Here is a 16,294-nt window from a genome sequence, read left to right as displayed (position 1 = left end):
TGTGAGAATGTGGCCTTGTTATCTGGTCCCACCTTTTGGCTCTTTGCTCTCATTTCAGTAGATGGAGTTCTGCTTTGGTGAAGCAGATTCTGTTCTGCGACATGAAAATATTGAGCAATTCTTTACATTTCTGCTTTGTAATTCTGGCAGCAGACATTATAGTGTAATATTTTTGTTATATATTATTACCTATATTATTCTGCTCTAAGGTTTACCTTTTTCTAATGCTTTCTTCCACTCAGCATAGGAAATGACATTTCTAACTGAAATCTTGCAGATTGCTGAATTTGAAATAATTCCAGCAAGGATTAAGGAAAAGAAGGTTTTAGTCAAATGTCAAGGGTTTTCATTTAATTATTCACCTGATTGCTTTAATGTCTAAACTGGAATAAAAGAGCATGGAAGAATAAGTATTAGAATTTGAACAGGCTTGAAAACTTAACCAAATTAATCATTCCTCTGCAGTAGTATGCTTAAATACCACAGCTGTTATATTGAGACTGATAGGATTTACTACCATCAGTTAACGAGCAAAACATGTACTACTACTTTATTTTAGAATAAAGCTGACTACTACTAAAGCATATGGAAAAGTGTAACTAACAGCATTTTTGCTTCCATTCGTTCAGTTATGAATATCAATCTTATAATTGAAATATCTGAAATACTCTGCCACTAACTGTCCTAGACAGTTTTGGACAGTAATTCTCACTAAAAACTCACCTGTGTATTACAAGATAGCAGGAGTGGTTTCTTTTTTAAAAAGAAATTTAAATTTAATTTGAGTACTTATTTTCTAGTTTTCCTTAGCAAGACATAACAATTCACCTTTCAATATGTGCATCAATCATACTGCATTAGTGAGGATGACCCAAATACAACTGTAGTATCACAATGCCATGTTTCAGACAACAAATGTGGAAGGAGGCACTTTTTTTCCAGTTCCCCAAATCCTTTATTTTTAACTAGCTGTACAATGGTTGAGAATGGGTATTTGCTAGGTGAATTTCTTTGAGGGTTGTTAGTTCACTGCTATTCTGCCCACCAGGGGCATTGTCCTACAGTTCTTCATGTGGGGTATGTCTACACTGTAGCTGGGAGCATGCTTCCCAGTGCATTTAGACAGACATGTGCTAGCTCTGCTTAAACTAGATGCAAAATAGCAGTATGGCCACAGAGCAGGTAGGGACTCAAACTAGCTGTCCAAGTACAATCTCACGCAGCCCACTGGGTAGGTACTTTGGCAGCTAGCCCAAGCCACTGCCCATGGTCCCGCTGCTATTTTTAGCATGCTAGCACAAGAAGAGTTGGCACCTGTCAGTCTACCTGCACTGAGAAGCATGCTACCAGCGGCAGTGTAGACATACTCTCAGACAAACTCTCATGGGAGTTTTGCCTGAGTAAGAACTTCAGGAGTGATGACCAAGAATGACCCTACTCATTGAAGGTACATCCTGCTGAATCCTGCTGCAGTTCATTTCACTTGCCCTGACCCTGGTCCCCTTGACTTTGTTAGTGCTGGATCAGGCCTTTATTGTAGATTTTAATATATAAATTTTACTCACCATCTTGTGCTGAATAAATGATGGCAACAAGGCTGAACGGTCCATCCCCTTTGTTGTTAAATGCTTTCACTTTTACTTGAAACTTTGTTGAGGGGGGCAGAGAGTCATCTTTGTGCACATATCGGCCAATATCAGGATTGGTAACTGTAACTCTTCTCCATTCCTTTTCACCAAATGGTTTAAAGGCTACTATGTAACCAAAATTCTTGCCAAAGTGGTACTCTCTTGACAAAGGCTGAAGAGACAAAAAACTAAGAATTAACACTTTATGGTTAACCAGTGGATCACTAATTAGAAGTTTAAAAATATTTCTCCACATATAAATTGCAAAAATATTGCATTGAAATTACATTCTCTGATTTGCTTCCGTCCACTTCAGAAGCACACCATCTCCGTCACTGACTACATCTGGTAATAATAAAATTCAAGTTCAACTTCTGCTTTTGATCCAGTAGTACAGAAATGCATGTCATGCTGTCTCCAGCCAGAGAAGGCTAAGATGATTTTGTTTTAAAACTATATTCAGCTGCAGCCAGCAAAATATACCTTTTTAAGAAATGACGAGTGGCAAGGAGTATGTACCATAGACTCTGTGTGTGCGTGTGTGTGAGAGGGACAGAGAGAATGAGTGTGTAACTCACAGATGTCTATCACAGGCTCCAAACACAGACAATTATTAGCAATGGATTCATACCTCCCATTATATCATAAATATCTTCATGATGATTTATTTCCCATACTTAGGGGTAATGGCAAATTCTCAGAGCAGGTAGTGTGCTATCCATTCAACTGCTTTAGCATCAGTGTTGCCAGAACTTCACTCTCTAAAGATTTCAGACATTTCTCAGATCCACATGGACTACCATCCATCATTTTTATGGCACCTTGTAGCAGGGCCGCCCAGAGGATTCAGGGGCCTGGGGTCTTCAGCGGCGGGGGGCCCCTGCTTCAGCGGCAATTTGGCGGCGGGGGGTCCTTCCGCTCCAGGACCCACTGCCGAATTACCGCTGAAGACCTGGCACTTCAGCGGGGGGCCCCCGCTTCGGTGGTAGGGGGGTCCGTCCGCCCCGGGGCAGAAGGACCCCCCGCTACCGAAGACCTGAAGTGGAAGAAGCTGGCCCCTAGAGTGAGTGAAGGACCCTGCTCCAGGGCCCACAAAAAACTCTCGTGGGAGCCCCTGCGGGGCCCAGGGTCTGGGGCAAATTGCCCACTTGCCCTCCCACTCTGAGCGGCCCTGCCCTGTAGGGCCCTACTCATGTCACTGATCAGTGATGCTTCTGGCTGAATCGGGGATAACACTTCTGGAAGACTTATCCAAGGCCACCATCCATGGATTCTCAACTAGAGACTCCTATCATTCTAGATGTAAAGAGACAGGACCCTTTTGCCATTGGCTGGGTTCTTCCTGTGGCTGTTCAGCAACAGACATGGAACAAACTCAGATTAATAGAGCTACAAGCTTTATTTACCATTTCTTTGATTTCTGTGTGAACCTGAAGGCTGAGCAGAGGCTGATGTCTTTGAGAGTAGCCCCCTGCTCCACCCTTTCTTGCCCTCCAAACCCAACAGTGTCTCTCCTGCACAGAACATCCATGCAAGGGCTTATGTGAGGAGTAATGGACCTGCAGCAGCGTAAGAGGTGGGAGTACATTATCTTCAGGTTTTACACTGCTGTCCATTACTATATCATCCACTCAAAGGACACTCAGGGTCACATTTTTTAGAATTAAAAATAGTTTTAAATGGAATGGGAAGAAAACAAATTCTATTTTATGGAGGATTTTGAGATTCTGAAATTTGTTTTAATTCTGAAACATGGAAAGAGTGCCATGCTTTGTTTTTTTATTCCCTATCTTGGGTTACCATTGTTAGCTGTTAGCATGTACTGTATCTTCATTCTCGTAGCATTTCAGATATAATAAACTAGGACCAGATGAGATCTTCATTCCTTCATCTTCCCCCAAATGGGAAAGAGAAAGTGTGAGACTGCATTCTCCACAGGTAGGTTATTTTAAGAACTTTAGTAATATATCACTTCACTTCTCGACTCCTTTTCCTGTGTACTTGGGGTTGGAAGTGCCCATGATTCTTCACCACTTCTTCCAGTCCATAGCACAGGTTTGTAGGTCTGAGAGATCCAGTCCTTTTCGCTTCAAACTACTCTTGACAGTATTTCCTTTGTACTCTCAGTCTTCCACATTCTTTCTTGCTGTCCTCTTGCTTGTTTCCACTTTCTTCGCTACTCATTCTTTTCCCATTCTTATTACATGCCCACCCCACCTCACACATGCACTCTCTAGCCTATCTATCACTGGAAGTCCCAAATACATCATCCCCCTTATTTCTTCCATGCCCCCTCTGTTTACTATCCGCTTGCTGCCATTCTCCTCCACATATTATTTTCTACTACTTGTATCTTCTTTTTTTCCAACTTCGTAAGACCCACCATTTCCGAATCATAGAGCAGGCAGGGACAAACACATGCAGCATACACTTTTCCTTTCAGTTTGTTGCTTAATCTCTGGTCCTGCAGTACTTCTGCTACCGTTTTTCACATTGGGTTCTTCCTTTCGATTCTACAAATCTCTCCAATGGCACTACGTGTACTTCCAAAGTACACAAATTTTCTTCAGCTCCTGAAGCGTCAATCAACAGTTCTTCTTCCACCTTCTCTACTTTCATAATTCTGGGTTTTTTTGTTACCTTCAAACACAGATGCTCACTCTGATATCATAATGTCTAGTTCCTCTTTTGCCATCAGCCAAAAGGGCCAGACAGTCAGCATAAATGTCACGTTGAAATAAATAACTGTACATTGCTGAACGCCATGCAATATCCTCCAATTATAGTCCTCAAAGGAGAATGGGAAAGGGAATTAACCATGCTATCCATGAAGAGATATGGAGAAAGGCTATGGCCAAAAAGAAGACCACTTCTAATCCTCTACTTCTGCAGTTCCCTTAAACGAAGATCTCAGAGAGCTCTGGCTGGATCCCTGAATATCTCATGCAAGCTGAAATTTTGAATCTGAAAATGCTGTAGGTGTTGGCAGCCACATAACCTGTCTCATATTCTGCTTTCATGCCATTAATTAAGAAATTATTGGAATCGCATATGCAAATGTGTGTACATTTTTGGGAACAAATACCCTTATCTGAGTCAACCTGTGCTGTGTCAGGTGAGCATAGTAAATCTAACCTTAATAGAAAACCCCCCCTTGATAGTTATGCTAGTGGAAAGTTGGATATTCCTGAGAAACAGAAACTCCGCCCACTTAGTTTGAATGGTTAAATGAACTACCCATTACAGAACTGCTGGAAAAACTGACATTAGTTAAGTGAAATAATTGGAATATAAATCTATTTGGGGCCATTAGAAAAATCTAAATGATCTTAGACTTCAGATCTTGCATTAGTCACTATCCTCCTGGTTATAATTTTTTTTTTTTTATTAAATTTAGTCTTACCTGGCAATTATCAAAGTCTCCCTGATGCCAAGACTGCCATGAATACAAGCCTTTACATGCAGTGCAATGTGTATCATTCTTAATCTTTCTCTGAGACAACAGTATGTATGCCAATATTTTAAAGCTAATCTGTCTTGCTCAGCTGTGCATTGCATGTGTTTTTATTTGATTCTCTTCATTCAAAGAACAATTAAAAACAAAATGAAAATAATAGGAGTGGCATATTGTCTAAATGACCGTTTACTAGCATTGAGAAAGATATCTTGAAAACCTATTTTTACAGAATGTTGAAGTTTCCTTTATTTAAACATAAAGCTCTTGTCTCTGAGTCAGTTCATGCCCATGCATCTCTACTGTAGCAGATACAATTGAAAATACAGTTGAAAATATTTTGACCTGAAGCAAAAAAATCCTTCTCCCAAATTTGTGGTTGGTTACAACTGTCACAGCTGACATACTCCTCCCAAGCGGTTCAGTAACCCTAAAATACAGCATTCCACATACAAACAAACACACACAGAGTGCAATATGCATACTTTTTTAAACAAACCTGTATTTTCTTAAAGGAGCATTCTTACTAGGACAATAAAGTAGATGCTTTTAGTCCTAAGTAGGCTTTAGGTACTGATTAATCAAAGAGAAAGCATTCTTAGTGGTAGAGGTACATGCAGTCCGAGCTACATCTGATGTATCAACCATTCCTAAAGAAACAAAGGATATATTTTCTATTCTCCATATGACGTTGGGCAAGTGAGTAGAGGGGCCAACGACAGCAAGATAACTTTGGTTACTTTTTAAAAGTATAATATTGTGGCCTCTGATTGCTGGAGGCAAGTATAAACTTCCACAACTCTTTCCTTTACCATGTCTCAAGGAAGGAACTTCTTTTTCTTTCCCGTACTTCATCCTCTGTAGCTTCTCAGCTCTCCTTTCCATCCCATCCATCTTTAGTTTACATATGATCTTGCTCTCTCCTGCTTTCTTATCCTCTTCTGCTCCATTTTTTTCCTTCTTCCCATTTTCTTGCCTTTCTTCTCTTCATTCCCTGTTTTCAACCTTTGCTTCTCTCTCTCTCTCTCTGGCTCTCTTTCTCGTTGACCAGGCATTTCCAGAAGGCTTTTTTTTTCCCCTAGTGGGTGGAATTTTCCAAAGAATTGCTCCAGCCCCACAAGGAAAACAGTAATACTACACATTTCTACAGTAGACTTTCTAAAGACAGAATATCATGGAGCCACCACTTATTGTGCCTGTAATTTACAAAAAGCTTTGTTTACTCTGAAGCTTTTCTAACAATCAGTGTCATTCTCCAACTCTGCATTCCACTCCAGTTGAAGGTAGGTGTGTGATGTAAGAAGAATTAAAACTGAAAAGTCTAGCCATGTAGCTGTTAAAACATTTAAGTGAACCTGCTTACTGTTTGGATTGTGGGCTTCAAAAATAGAATAATACTTGGTCCGAAGTACAATATAAGTAAAATCCAAATGCTGCTTTTTGAAGTTCTATAAATTAATCTAGTATCATAGACTCTGCCTCTGTGTTTTAATGTATGCAATATGTGCCCAGAGCATCAGATAGTTGCCTAAAGCTATATTTTATAAAGATGAATAAATAACGACACCTCTACTTCGATATAACGCTGTCCTTAGGAGCCAAAAAATCTTACTGCGTTATAGGTGAAACCACGTTATACTGAACTTGATTTGATCTGCCGGAGCGCGCAGCCCCACCCCCCCTTTACCAAGCTATATCGGGGGAGAGGTGTATCTAAAAGCACACATTTTTCCTTCCTTCTTATATATTTCAAAAGACAAGACTGCAAACTTACTTACTGTGGGTCCAACCCTGCCCTCTCTGCAGTCAATGGCAAAACTTCCACTGACTTCAGTGGGAAGAGGATCAGATGCTGCATACCCAGCACAGCACGTAATCAATTTAGTTTCATTTTGATACTCACCATCCATGTTATTGTCAGCTCTCGGTTACTTCCACCCCCTCCTCCAACATCAGAAGGAGCCACATTAGGAGCTGGAATAATAGAAAAGACAAGCAACATTGTCTCAGACTTCAGAGCTCTCATTCAATAAAGAGCCATTAATTACGTTTTTCTTTTTACTAGCAGTGCCAATGAGCCCATATGGCCCACACAATTACAGTAATGATAGCCTGTAATAGCTGTGAGAGTCTGTGGTCTTGCCAAGACTAACGTATAGCTTTTGCCACAGGAAAAGTGCCAGTTCTCTCCACTTATGGTAACTAGGAATGGCTGGTAATAACTAACTCTTTCCTGATTTTATCCATGTTCACTTTACTTTTTAAATTGGATATTCAGAAACTGAACACGCCCTTCATAGATCTGAGGAGAAAAGCATTTTATTATTTTTATCTCTGCTCACTCTGTGGTCTTTAGAGACTTATGCCTCCATTCAACAAAGACTTAAACACATGCTTCATTTTACACACTCTTCGAATAGCCCACTGATGTCAATGGATCTATTCACTATACATAGAGTTCAGCACATGAGTAAGTCTCTACAGGACTGGGACCTTAGACCTGTTCTCATTCAGGTCAATGGCAAACTACCATTGATATGAGTGGGTGGAGGATCAGGACTTAAGGCTCCAGTACTCAAAGTAAATTAAGCTTCTGATTGTATATACTGTATTTTTATGTTTCATTTAGAAATCTGCACAGGAAGTTCCCACTATTTCCATTACAATTTACTCCCTTATTTTCACTTGTGCGACACTGACAGCCTTCAATTCCCACTGAATATAGTTGGGATAAAAGTTAGGTAGTTCAGAAGGTGTGCAGGCTCCTTCCTCCCATGGACTTGGTAAGGAAGGTTCCTTGAAACTCATCTCTGCCATGATGACTACAAAACACTTTCCGAAAGATAGGCAATTGGTAGTCCTTATCAAACTAAAAATGATAATTTCGTCGGAAGAAAAAGCAACTAAAAAACTAGCAATGAGATGACTGTAAGTTTGAAAGATCAAGCAGCCCAAATCATACTGGTAGCATCTGACACCCACTTTGTGCTCACTTAATATAGGTGTAAATGGCCACCCAAAGTGCAGAGCAAGAGATGACAGGGAGCAATATATTTATCATGACAACTCAAGTAAATGGAGAAGTGCCCAGCCTTCATTTTCCCAGCATTAATTGGTTTCAGAGACTTCTTACTGAATTTCAGTGTCTAGTAGCTAAAATATATATACAATAGGAAAATCCCAAGAAGTCATTATGTAACTTAAGTGGTACTAAACAAAATAAACAGATTTTAATTTAAACTTATCTTAATTACATGTACAACAAGCCTGCAGTTAAAAGCAGCCATTAAAATGAAAGCCATATGCACATGGAAGAAAGAGTGAAGGTTCAGAGCTGTTTGTGCCACTAACAATTGTCAGATACCACAGTTAAACTTATGCAATGTGTTATCCATTACTCAGATGGCACAGCAGATTAGTAGTAATGTTTGATCCTGTGTCATATTGAGCAGCTGCTCTTTATAATCAGATAATCAAAATATTCTAGCATTGGTTCCAAGCTGTGCAATGAAAATACCTAATACCTTAGGGAACCTATTCAACACACATTGAACTGAAAAGCCACATATAGTGTCTTGCTCCCATATTAGCCTGAGATTCTTGGCAGGAAATTCAGATGGGGGATGGTACCAGTTCTCTATAATAAGTGCCAACTCATGGTAAGAAATACACTTTCTCCAGTACAGGGGATCCTATCCATTAACACTTCAGTGCATTACACTCTTCAGTTTGTATTCTAAGAAGCGTGCAAGATTGATGCCATAACTTCTATAAATGCCTGCACCAAAAGTACCAGTCATAACCTGCCACAGGCAGAAATGCTGCTCCTAGTTGTCCTCCATTCTGCATGGGCAGCAAGACAACCAATTAAATCTTCCAAAGATATTAAAGACCTGAAGCAAAAGGGGAGGGCATGTCATTCTTTAAGTTGGGGAGGAGACTGAAAGAAGTTTCATGAACCCAGCATAAGGCTATTAATATATGTAAAGTATCACAATCCCTCTACATGTGAGGGTTGTTTCCACCCACCCTTCAAAACAGCAGAAAAATACTAATGGTATGCCAGCACTCCAAGATGCAAGTGCACGTTTCTTCTTTTAGACCCCTAGGCTCTTGTCCAAATGCAGCTGTGGAGTAAGGAAACATTTGATGCTAATAGACAAGTTTATTAGCAGTAATTTCCTTTCACTTTGGTTTTACAGTGCTGTGGATTTTTCTTTCCTGTCTCCATTAACCTGACGAATTAATGCTTCCTTACTCCTTAACAATCTAATTTTTAAAAGGTGATTATGCTTTTTATTATTCTTAGCAAAATTTGCAGTGAACAAACATTTAATCTATTTACCAAATAGATATTTCAAGCCCGACTAATGGGACAGCAGACTTCTAAAATTAATAAAGAACAGGGCTGCAAACTGGAGCTAGTGTTTGTTAAGATGGATAAAGTGACATGTAAGTCTGGTTGGATATAGACCTTTTTGCAGTGATGCATTACCTCTAAAAGCACTGCTGTTATCTCCTTCAGACAGTCAAAACAGACTATATTATCTTGAATGATATATTCAGCATCTAATTCTTCATTTCGGAGAATTCATTTTATGATGTACCTGTCCCAGCCTACAGGATATGCTTAACTGTGCTTCGAGATCTTAACATTAAGCAATTAGATAGACTGAGGCATGTGCTGTGTTGGATAATGTCATGCCTTTGACACAGCATTAAAAGGCACAAGACCAAACCTTCAATCATAGGGAAGTGGCATTATCCAGTACAACACACATGCTGGCATGTCTTATGATTAGAATACAGCAAGCTAAGAAACAAATGAACATTTGCTGATTTAAAAAAAATGTATATATTTTTCCTGCACAAAAACAATTAATTTAAAACATACTGTAGAGGATCTCTGAAAGGCGGGAGAAGAAAACATCCCCAATGAATGCAATTTCATGCTATTTTTCTCTTCTTTGTTAATTTAATTTTTTCTACATGAATAAAAGAGTAAGTCATTCTATATGATGTCCTGGAGAACAACTGAGGATACAAGTGTCAGAGGTATAACACAAGTCTGTTCAGGTAATTTCTCACTACTATTGGACAACAACAAATGTACTGCAATAGGGCCTCCTTCCTTGTCAAGAATTTCCCTCTAGCCACCAGTAACAACTGGGAATGACTTTTAGCCTCTCATTCTCTATTTCTGAATTTATTACTGGACCAAGAAGTACTGGGTAATAAGACCAATGGGGCCCAGTGATTCATGTTGGCCATGGGTTGAAAGTCTGTATTCCAGTAGTCTGAAATTCTACCCTTCTTTCTGTAACTGATATTAGGCTGACCCAGGAGTGGGGGCACAAAACCTTGGGCCGGCAGCTCAGACAGGAGGGATGGCTTGGTTTATAAGTAGTGCTGCTGGAACAGGTAGTCACACTAGTTTCAAGGGTCCATCACTGGAGACAACAGGAAGAGACCAGTCTGAGAGCACTGAAAGAGTCAACAGGAATACAAAGCCGAGCCAGATTGTGGGGGCAACCTGAACAGGCGGGAAATGCTCTTGTGCGTTGAAGCCAGCTCTCTAGCAGACGTGATGAGATGAGCTCAGTAACTGGACATGTGTCTGTGGATAAACTCATTGTAGGAAGTGTGTCTTTAAAACACACAGATACCACTAAATGGTCTAAGCTTCCAAGCAAGATATTTGTTAGTCCGATGTGAATGAAAGAACATAAAATCTTCTCCAGACTTTGGGATTATGGCGAGCCATGGTAGTGAGCTAGTAAAAAACAGCAGTCACCAAAGACAGTGTAAATTTATCATTTGGTGTCAAGACTGCTCATTTTGTTGCCTGTTTTGTGGTTAGCACACTAGTATATCTGAAAATTACTCACTACAGTTAATTACAACTAGTTACACCATTCTATTTGGATTTTTGCACTCTGCCTCTACCAAAATTAATGAAAATGTAGAAAAATTAAAAAGAACATTTAAGCATTTTAAGATATCGCGACAATTTGTGTCTGCGTACCAGCTCCTTCTGTTCTAATTCTTTGTGATGGCATACTAGGTTCTCCTGTCCCCAAAGTATTCATTGCTGTTATCCGGAATTCATACTCCATCCATGGGATTAAATCAATCACCTTTGCGGTCTCCATATTTCCTTCAACGTTTGGGGGATCTAAATGAAACAATAGACTGCTTAGAAAGGAGCATTTTGCAGTAAGCTGAAAGAATAATCTAGTTACAGTTTCTGTAGTTTATCCCCCCTCTCTGTTTGTAATCAGCCACCTAGACGAATACTACATTATAAAACAGGATCTCTTTTTCTGGCAGAGAATGAGAAATTGAATCTATGAGATTATCTGGGATAAACTTTTACAAGATCACAAATTGCAATTGCAAGTGGACGAGTGGTGGCGGTAGCCTTAATAATTGCATACTGAACCTTGTGACATCTGGATATTTCTCCTATAGAAAAATGCACCGAGAAAGCTGGAACGCAACTACATTTCATGTAACAATATGATGCTTTTGAAGCTCATAATCCTGGAATTTCACTCATAGTTATGAAAGTTAAATACAAAGTTGACTAAGTGCCATCTATAGGTTAGCCAGGCATAGATAGAAAGATCCGTCAACTATCCAGGAATGGAACATATAATATGATTAGAAGTTAGCACCTTGGTTTGGAGGAAGCTGAGGGATTTGAAAGGTCCCTAGCTGGGAGGGGAGTCAATGTTGAATGAGTTTGTGGGTGAACTGGTGGATGTGTGTGGTGGGAAGGGGAATGGCAAGGTAAGACAAATATACTAATATTTATTTTTAAAATAACATACAACAACAAATAATACTATACATTCTAGAATAGCCCTGGTCCTGCAATGCTTGCACTCCCACTGAAAATGGGATTTAGGGGTCAATAAAGCTGGGTATGTTTCTAAAGCATCTATCACTGTGGTATCAAAGTATAACTTAGATGAAAAGTAATAACTGAACTATTAAAATTCTACAATATTTGACAGTCACAAGATCAATTTGTGGTGAACTAATTCTCAAGGAAAAGATCGTAAATGTTCCATTGATTAAAGGAGTGTGATTAGGCATAACAAAAGAAATGAAATGTTAATTCTGTAGACCATATGGCAATATTACCCAGAATAAATTATTCAAAAATTAAATGTGCTGAGTGGGAAAGAAATATTTTCATGTTGAGAATCTGCACTACTTACTTGTTGGGCAGAATCTCTGCATGTGATTGGCTCATTAACTGCTAGAATTTAGAAGGGTTTAAGAAAATCAGATTTTCTAAAGAAATGTATTTTGGCATAAAATATTTTCTAAAGAATAAGGCCATGATCCTGGAAAGGCTTATGTACTCAGCTTCACACATTATTAGTCATCCAGAAAGGAATGTATAAAATTAAGCACATGTAAGATGAGTCAAAAGTTATTCTATTGATTTTATTAGTTCTAATACTTCCCTTACCTGTTTTGGAATCTTTCCACTCCTCAGAAAGAAAAGTCTTTGACTGGATAGTGTACTTTGAAATAGGGCTATGATTGTCTGTCCCACGACTCCAAGTAAGTGTTACAGAAGTGTCTTTAATATCTTCTATTCTCAAACCCCCAGGGGGACCTGGAGGACCTGAAAAGCACATTTGGCAATTTACAGATTAAATTATACTTTTAAAAAGAAAGCGTTTCCTAACTAATGTATTACAATCTATTTAACCATTATATAAGATTTCTATTGCCACATTTCCTTAAGAACTGCTTGAAGAATGGGGCAATACAATCATATCTTTATAATCTTCATAAAATGATTTAGCTGATTTCTGCATTTGCATCTAAAAGATATTAAGAGTTATAGCTATTAATGATCCTTTCTAAATTCCACCTAAAACTTGGATGGTCTTATCCCAAAACAACAGACTCATGAACTGAGGACATAATAATAGTATTTGCTATAGTGAACAGCATTTTTTTTCCAAGCCTACATTTTACAGGGTACTTACTGTTATTATGAAAGCACTCCTTTACTCCCCCAATTGGTTCATAAAACTCAAGCAACATAAGATACGTATGTTGTGCCATGCCTTACTCAACTCGAAGAAGAGAACTGCATGGCTGCCTGGAACATACAGGTCAACAACCACAGGTGACTAGGATTCTTAGCAGTCTAGACTAGAGTGAAACAGAGGACAGTGATGCAACGTGTATGTGTATGTGTAGGAATCTTAATCTGTAAAAGACACTATGAAAGTCAGAAGTCCATGCGAAAAATAAGCTCCTTGCCCGACAGCTCTGTGATCATCAGCTTTGGCACTCGTTTGTGAATTTTGCCTGCGGGTCATTTCACACAATTTATTTTATCCTGCTTGCAGTTGCCTTGGACATTAGGATCAAATTATAAGAAAAAAATCAGTGAAATAAGAAAAGCAGAGACAATGCATTACAATCGCTAAAATTAGACTTGCTGATTCCCTTTCCATGATTAACAGCTTGTCAAATCTCATCTATGATTCAATTAATTACTCCAACAATCTTTCAGTAGATTACAGCAAATGTGACTGAACATGTCACATGGTATCTTCAGAAGAATAAGGGGACTAGTCTCTCTTTACTGTGCAGACCTGGAAACTACCAGGCTCCTAGCAAATGCAGTGATAGCCTCTTTATAATTTATTTTGATTTGAAAACAAGAGAAATCTCATAAATAAACCAATTACTGACCAATTTGAACAAAGACACAGAAATAACTTATGATACTACAGACCTGAATCTAACCTCTCATTAATCACTCAGAAATAAAATGCCCACTGTATGCTGATGACTTCATCATACTATCACCTATGGAAGAAGATCGCCAGAGAAATGGACATCTATAAACCTACCACAGGACATGGGACCTACCTGGAAAAAATAAAAATCAAGATATTTCAGAAAAAAACCCTAAACAAATCCCAGTCCCATCTAGTGGCACCGAAACCACTAGGGAAGGAGGGAGGGGGAGAGAGAGAGAAACAATGAGTCTGCTTTACAGCCTTAGCTAACAGGCAGTTGGCTTTTAGCTCATGCAGTAGAGAATCATGCACTAAGCTCCAGAGGCCCCAGACTTGATCCCGCACACCAACGACCGGGGTCTGTAGGCGTTACGTTAAGTTAGATATAATAAATGCAGCAGAGAGCTTCAGACTGGCCACTAAGGAATTGTGGGTACTCTATGCCATTAAGGTACTGCACGAAAGATACCACTCCCCAGGAAAATTATAGCTAAATTTTTTCACCAGCATGATCCAATTTCTGTATGGAAGTGAAATCTAGGGTCCAACTTCAGCAACTGATTACACTGACTGGGATAAAACCCTTAACAGAAACTCTACTTTTGAAGTTCTACAAACAAATACTCCACGTGCATAGGAACTCCAGGAACAACAGCTGCACACCAGATCTGGGTCATTTCCCTCTGCTAACCAACACACTCCAAAGAATATTTAGTGACCTCTCCGCCAAAGAAGTACTCACTCACTCTTCTGCAAAGTACAAGAGTATTTAGAACTTGTCCCATATGAAAACACAATCCGCTCCTATAAATCATTGCTCCCTGGTCTCAAAAACTTTCCCCCCAGGCCTGTGGAGCAAACAATACTAACCCAATCTGAAAAGTACTCAGGAAGCTTGGCCAGAACATAAAATAACAATATATGAGTAATTGGGAAGAACAAATTAAAACTAGGAACAAGCTAAACTGATACAAATCATAGCACAGAAATATTATGCTAGCAGAGTCTCTCCAAATTCAGAAGCAGGGATCATAAGGTGGAAATTGGAAGGCTCAAGGCAAAGTCTAAACCCACAGACGAGTGACTGTGTAGCTAAGAGTGTAACAAATGAGAGACTGAGATAGGCAGACTTTCTACTCCTGTCTCTCAGACACAAGGAAATGTGAAAAAGATATTTCCTTAAATTATCAGGAATCTTAAAAGATACTTCATCATAAAGCGCTGCAGAAAAAAACTGTGTCTGACTGACTTTGGGAGAAAGGGAAGAGATGACAGAGATAGAATCACATCTTACTACACAGCAATCTGCCACCAAATCAGGGGTGACATATTGGCCCACTGCAGTCTCATTTACTTCAGCAAGGCCAGGATTTCATTCTAGTACTGGACAGTAATGACAAATAGACACAGGGGATCTATCCATGGTACTTTTGTGGTTCCATTACCGGAGCATCCAAGTGCCTCACAATCTCTGATGTGTTGATATCAAAAGCCCCCAAACAGTGAGTAGCCCATTCTGGGTGGATTGTACCTACCTATGACAGATGCCTAAGAGGTCTGTCTTTTTCTTACACTTGAGCAATATTTGTACATCTTCTCATGCTTATAAAGTCTCATTGACTTGAACTTAATATATGCACTGCTTGATAGACACCTTAAAATGTTTTTTTTTTATGTAATGGTTGAGACAACAGCATTTTTCTAAGAATTGTTCCTGTTCCACAGCTTTCTTTAATACAGAGCTTAAAATAGCAACCTAAAAATATTTTAAGTACAGTAATTGTTTCTTTTTAAACTGAGTCAGCAATGGTTTCATAAATATAGGGTCCTTTAAACAGAAACTGGAAAGAATATTTTGTTTTGTAGAACTTTTTTCCCATCCTAAAATTGCTTACATATGTTATTTTATTTTTTAAAATTGTATTTCTCTTCTATTTTATAATTACTGTATGTTGTTGGCTTTGAAAGTTTACACCTTATAACTAAAATAATAATTTCCTTGAAAGAAAAATTCTCATTTATAGAATGATGTGCTTTTGTAAATCTCACTCGGTGCCCATCTGTATCTTGAGGTGCTTAAATACCTATGTAAATCTGGCCCTAAATGAATACTATAGCAGTAAGCCTGAACAAAATAACCTAATAAGAACTATCAAACATCTCCAGTAAAATGGCAGGCAAATTTTCCAAACTCCACCCAGAACTGAATACAGCTTTTTTCTATATAACCTTGAAAACTTAATATATAATTAAAAACAGAACCTCATTTGTGCCTCTCTATTAGCTATTGAAATTAAACTCCATTATTTGAAATCTATGACAACTATTTTTTCCTTTTTGACATTCTCCATGGCTTATACCTCAACTTGGGGGAACAAACTTTAGCTCTGCTTTTGATTTGGCAAAGATTCATTTTCATTGGGCCAAAATGT

At 38.8% G+C, this 16,294-nt stretch overlaps 1 protein-coding gene across 2 annotated transcripts in view; it reads right to left on the bottom strand.

Moving 5' to 3' along the window:
* The window catches only part of CNTN1 (contactin 1), a 434,418-nt gene that overhangs the window by 73,793 nt on the left and 344,331 nt on the right, over positions 1–16,294 (bottom strand). For both annotated transcript variants that reach the window (XR_007772052.1, XM_050936109.1), the window contains exons 16-19: positions 12,566–12,724; positions 11,108–11,257; positions 6,986–7,056; positions 1,566–1,800 (exon numbers count right to left, since the gene is read on the bottom strand). Coding sequence is in view for 1 of the 2 variants with exons in the window: in XM_050936109.1 (XP_050792066.1) it covers positions 1,566–1,800; positions 6,986–7,056; positions 11,108–11,257; positions 12,566–12,724 (615 nt within the window). In the remaining variant the exon portion in view is untranslated. The remainder of the gene's footprint in view (positions 1–1,565; positions 1,801–6,985; positions 7,057–11,107; positions 11,258–12,565; positions 12,725–16,294) is intronic.

Source organism: Gopherus flavomarginatus, chromosome 1, assembly GCF_025201925.1.
Source record: "Gopherus flavomarginatus isolate rGopFla2 chromosome 1, rGopFla2.mat.asm, whole genome shotgun sequence".
NCBI lineage: Eukaryota > Metazoa > Chordata > Testudines > Testudinidae > Gopherus > Gopherus flavomarginatus.
Note: the sequence above shows the minus strand (reverse complement) of the source record. Positions and strands in the feature narration are given on the sequence as shown.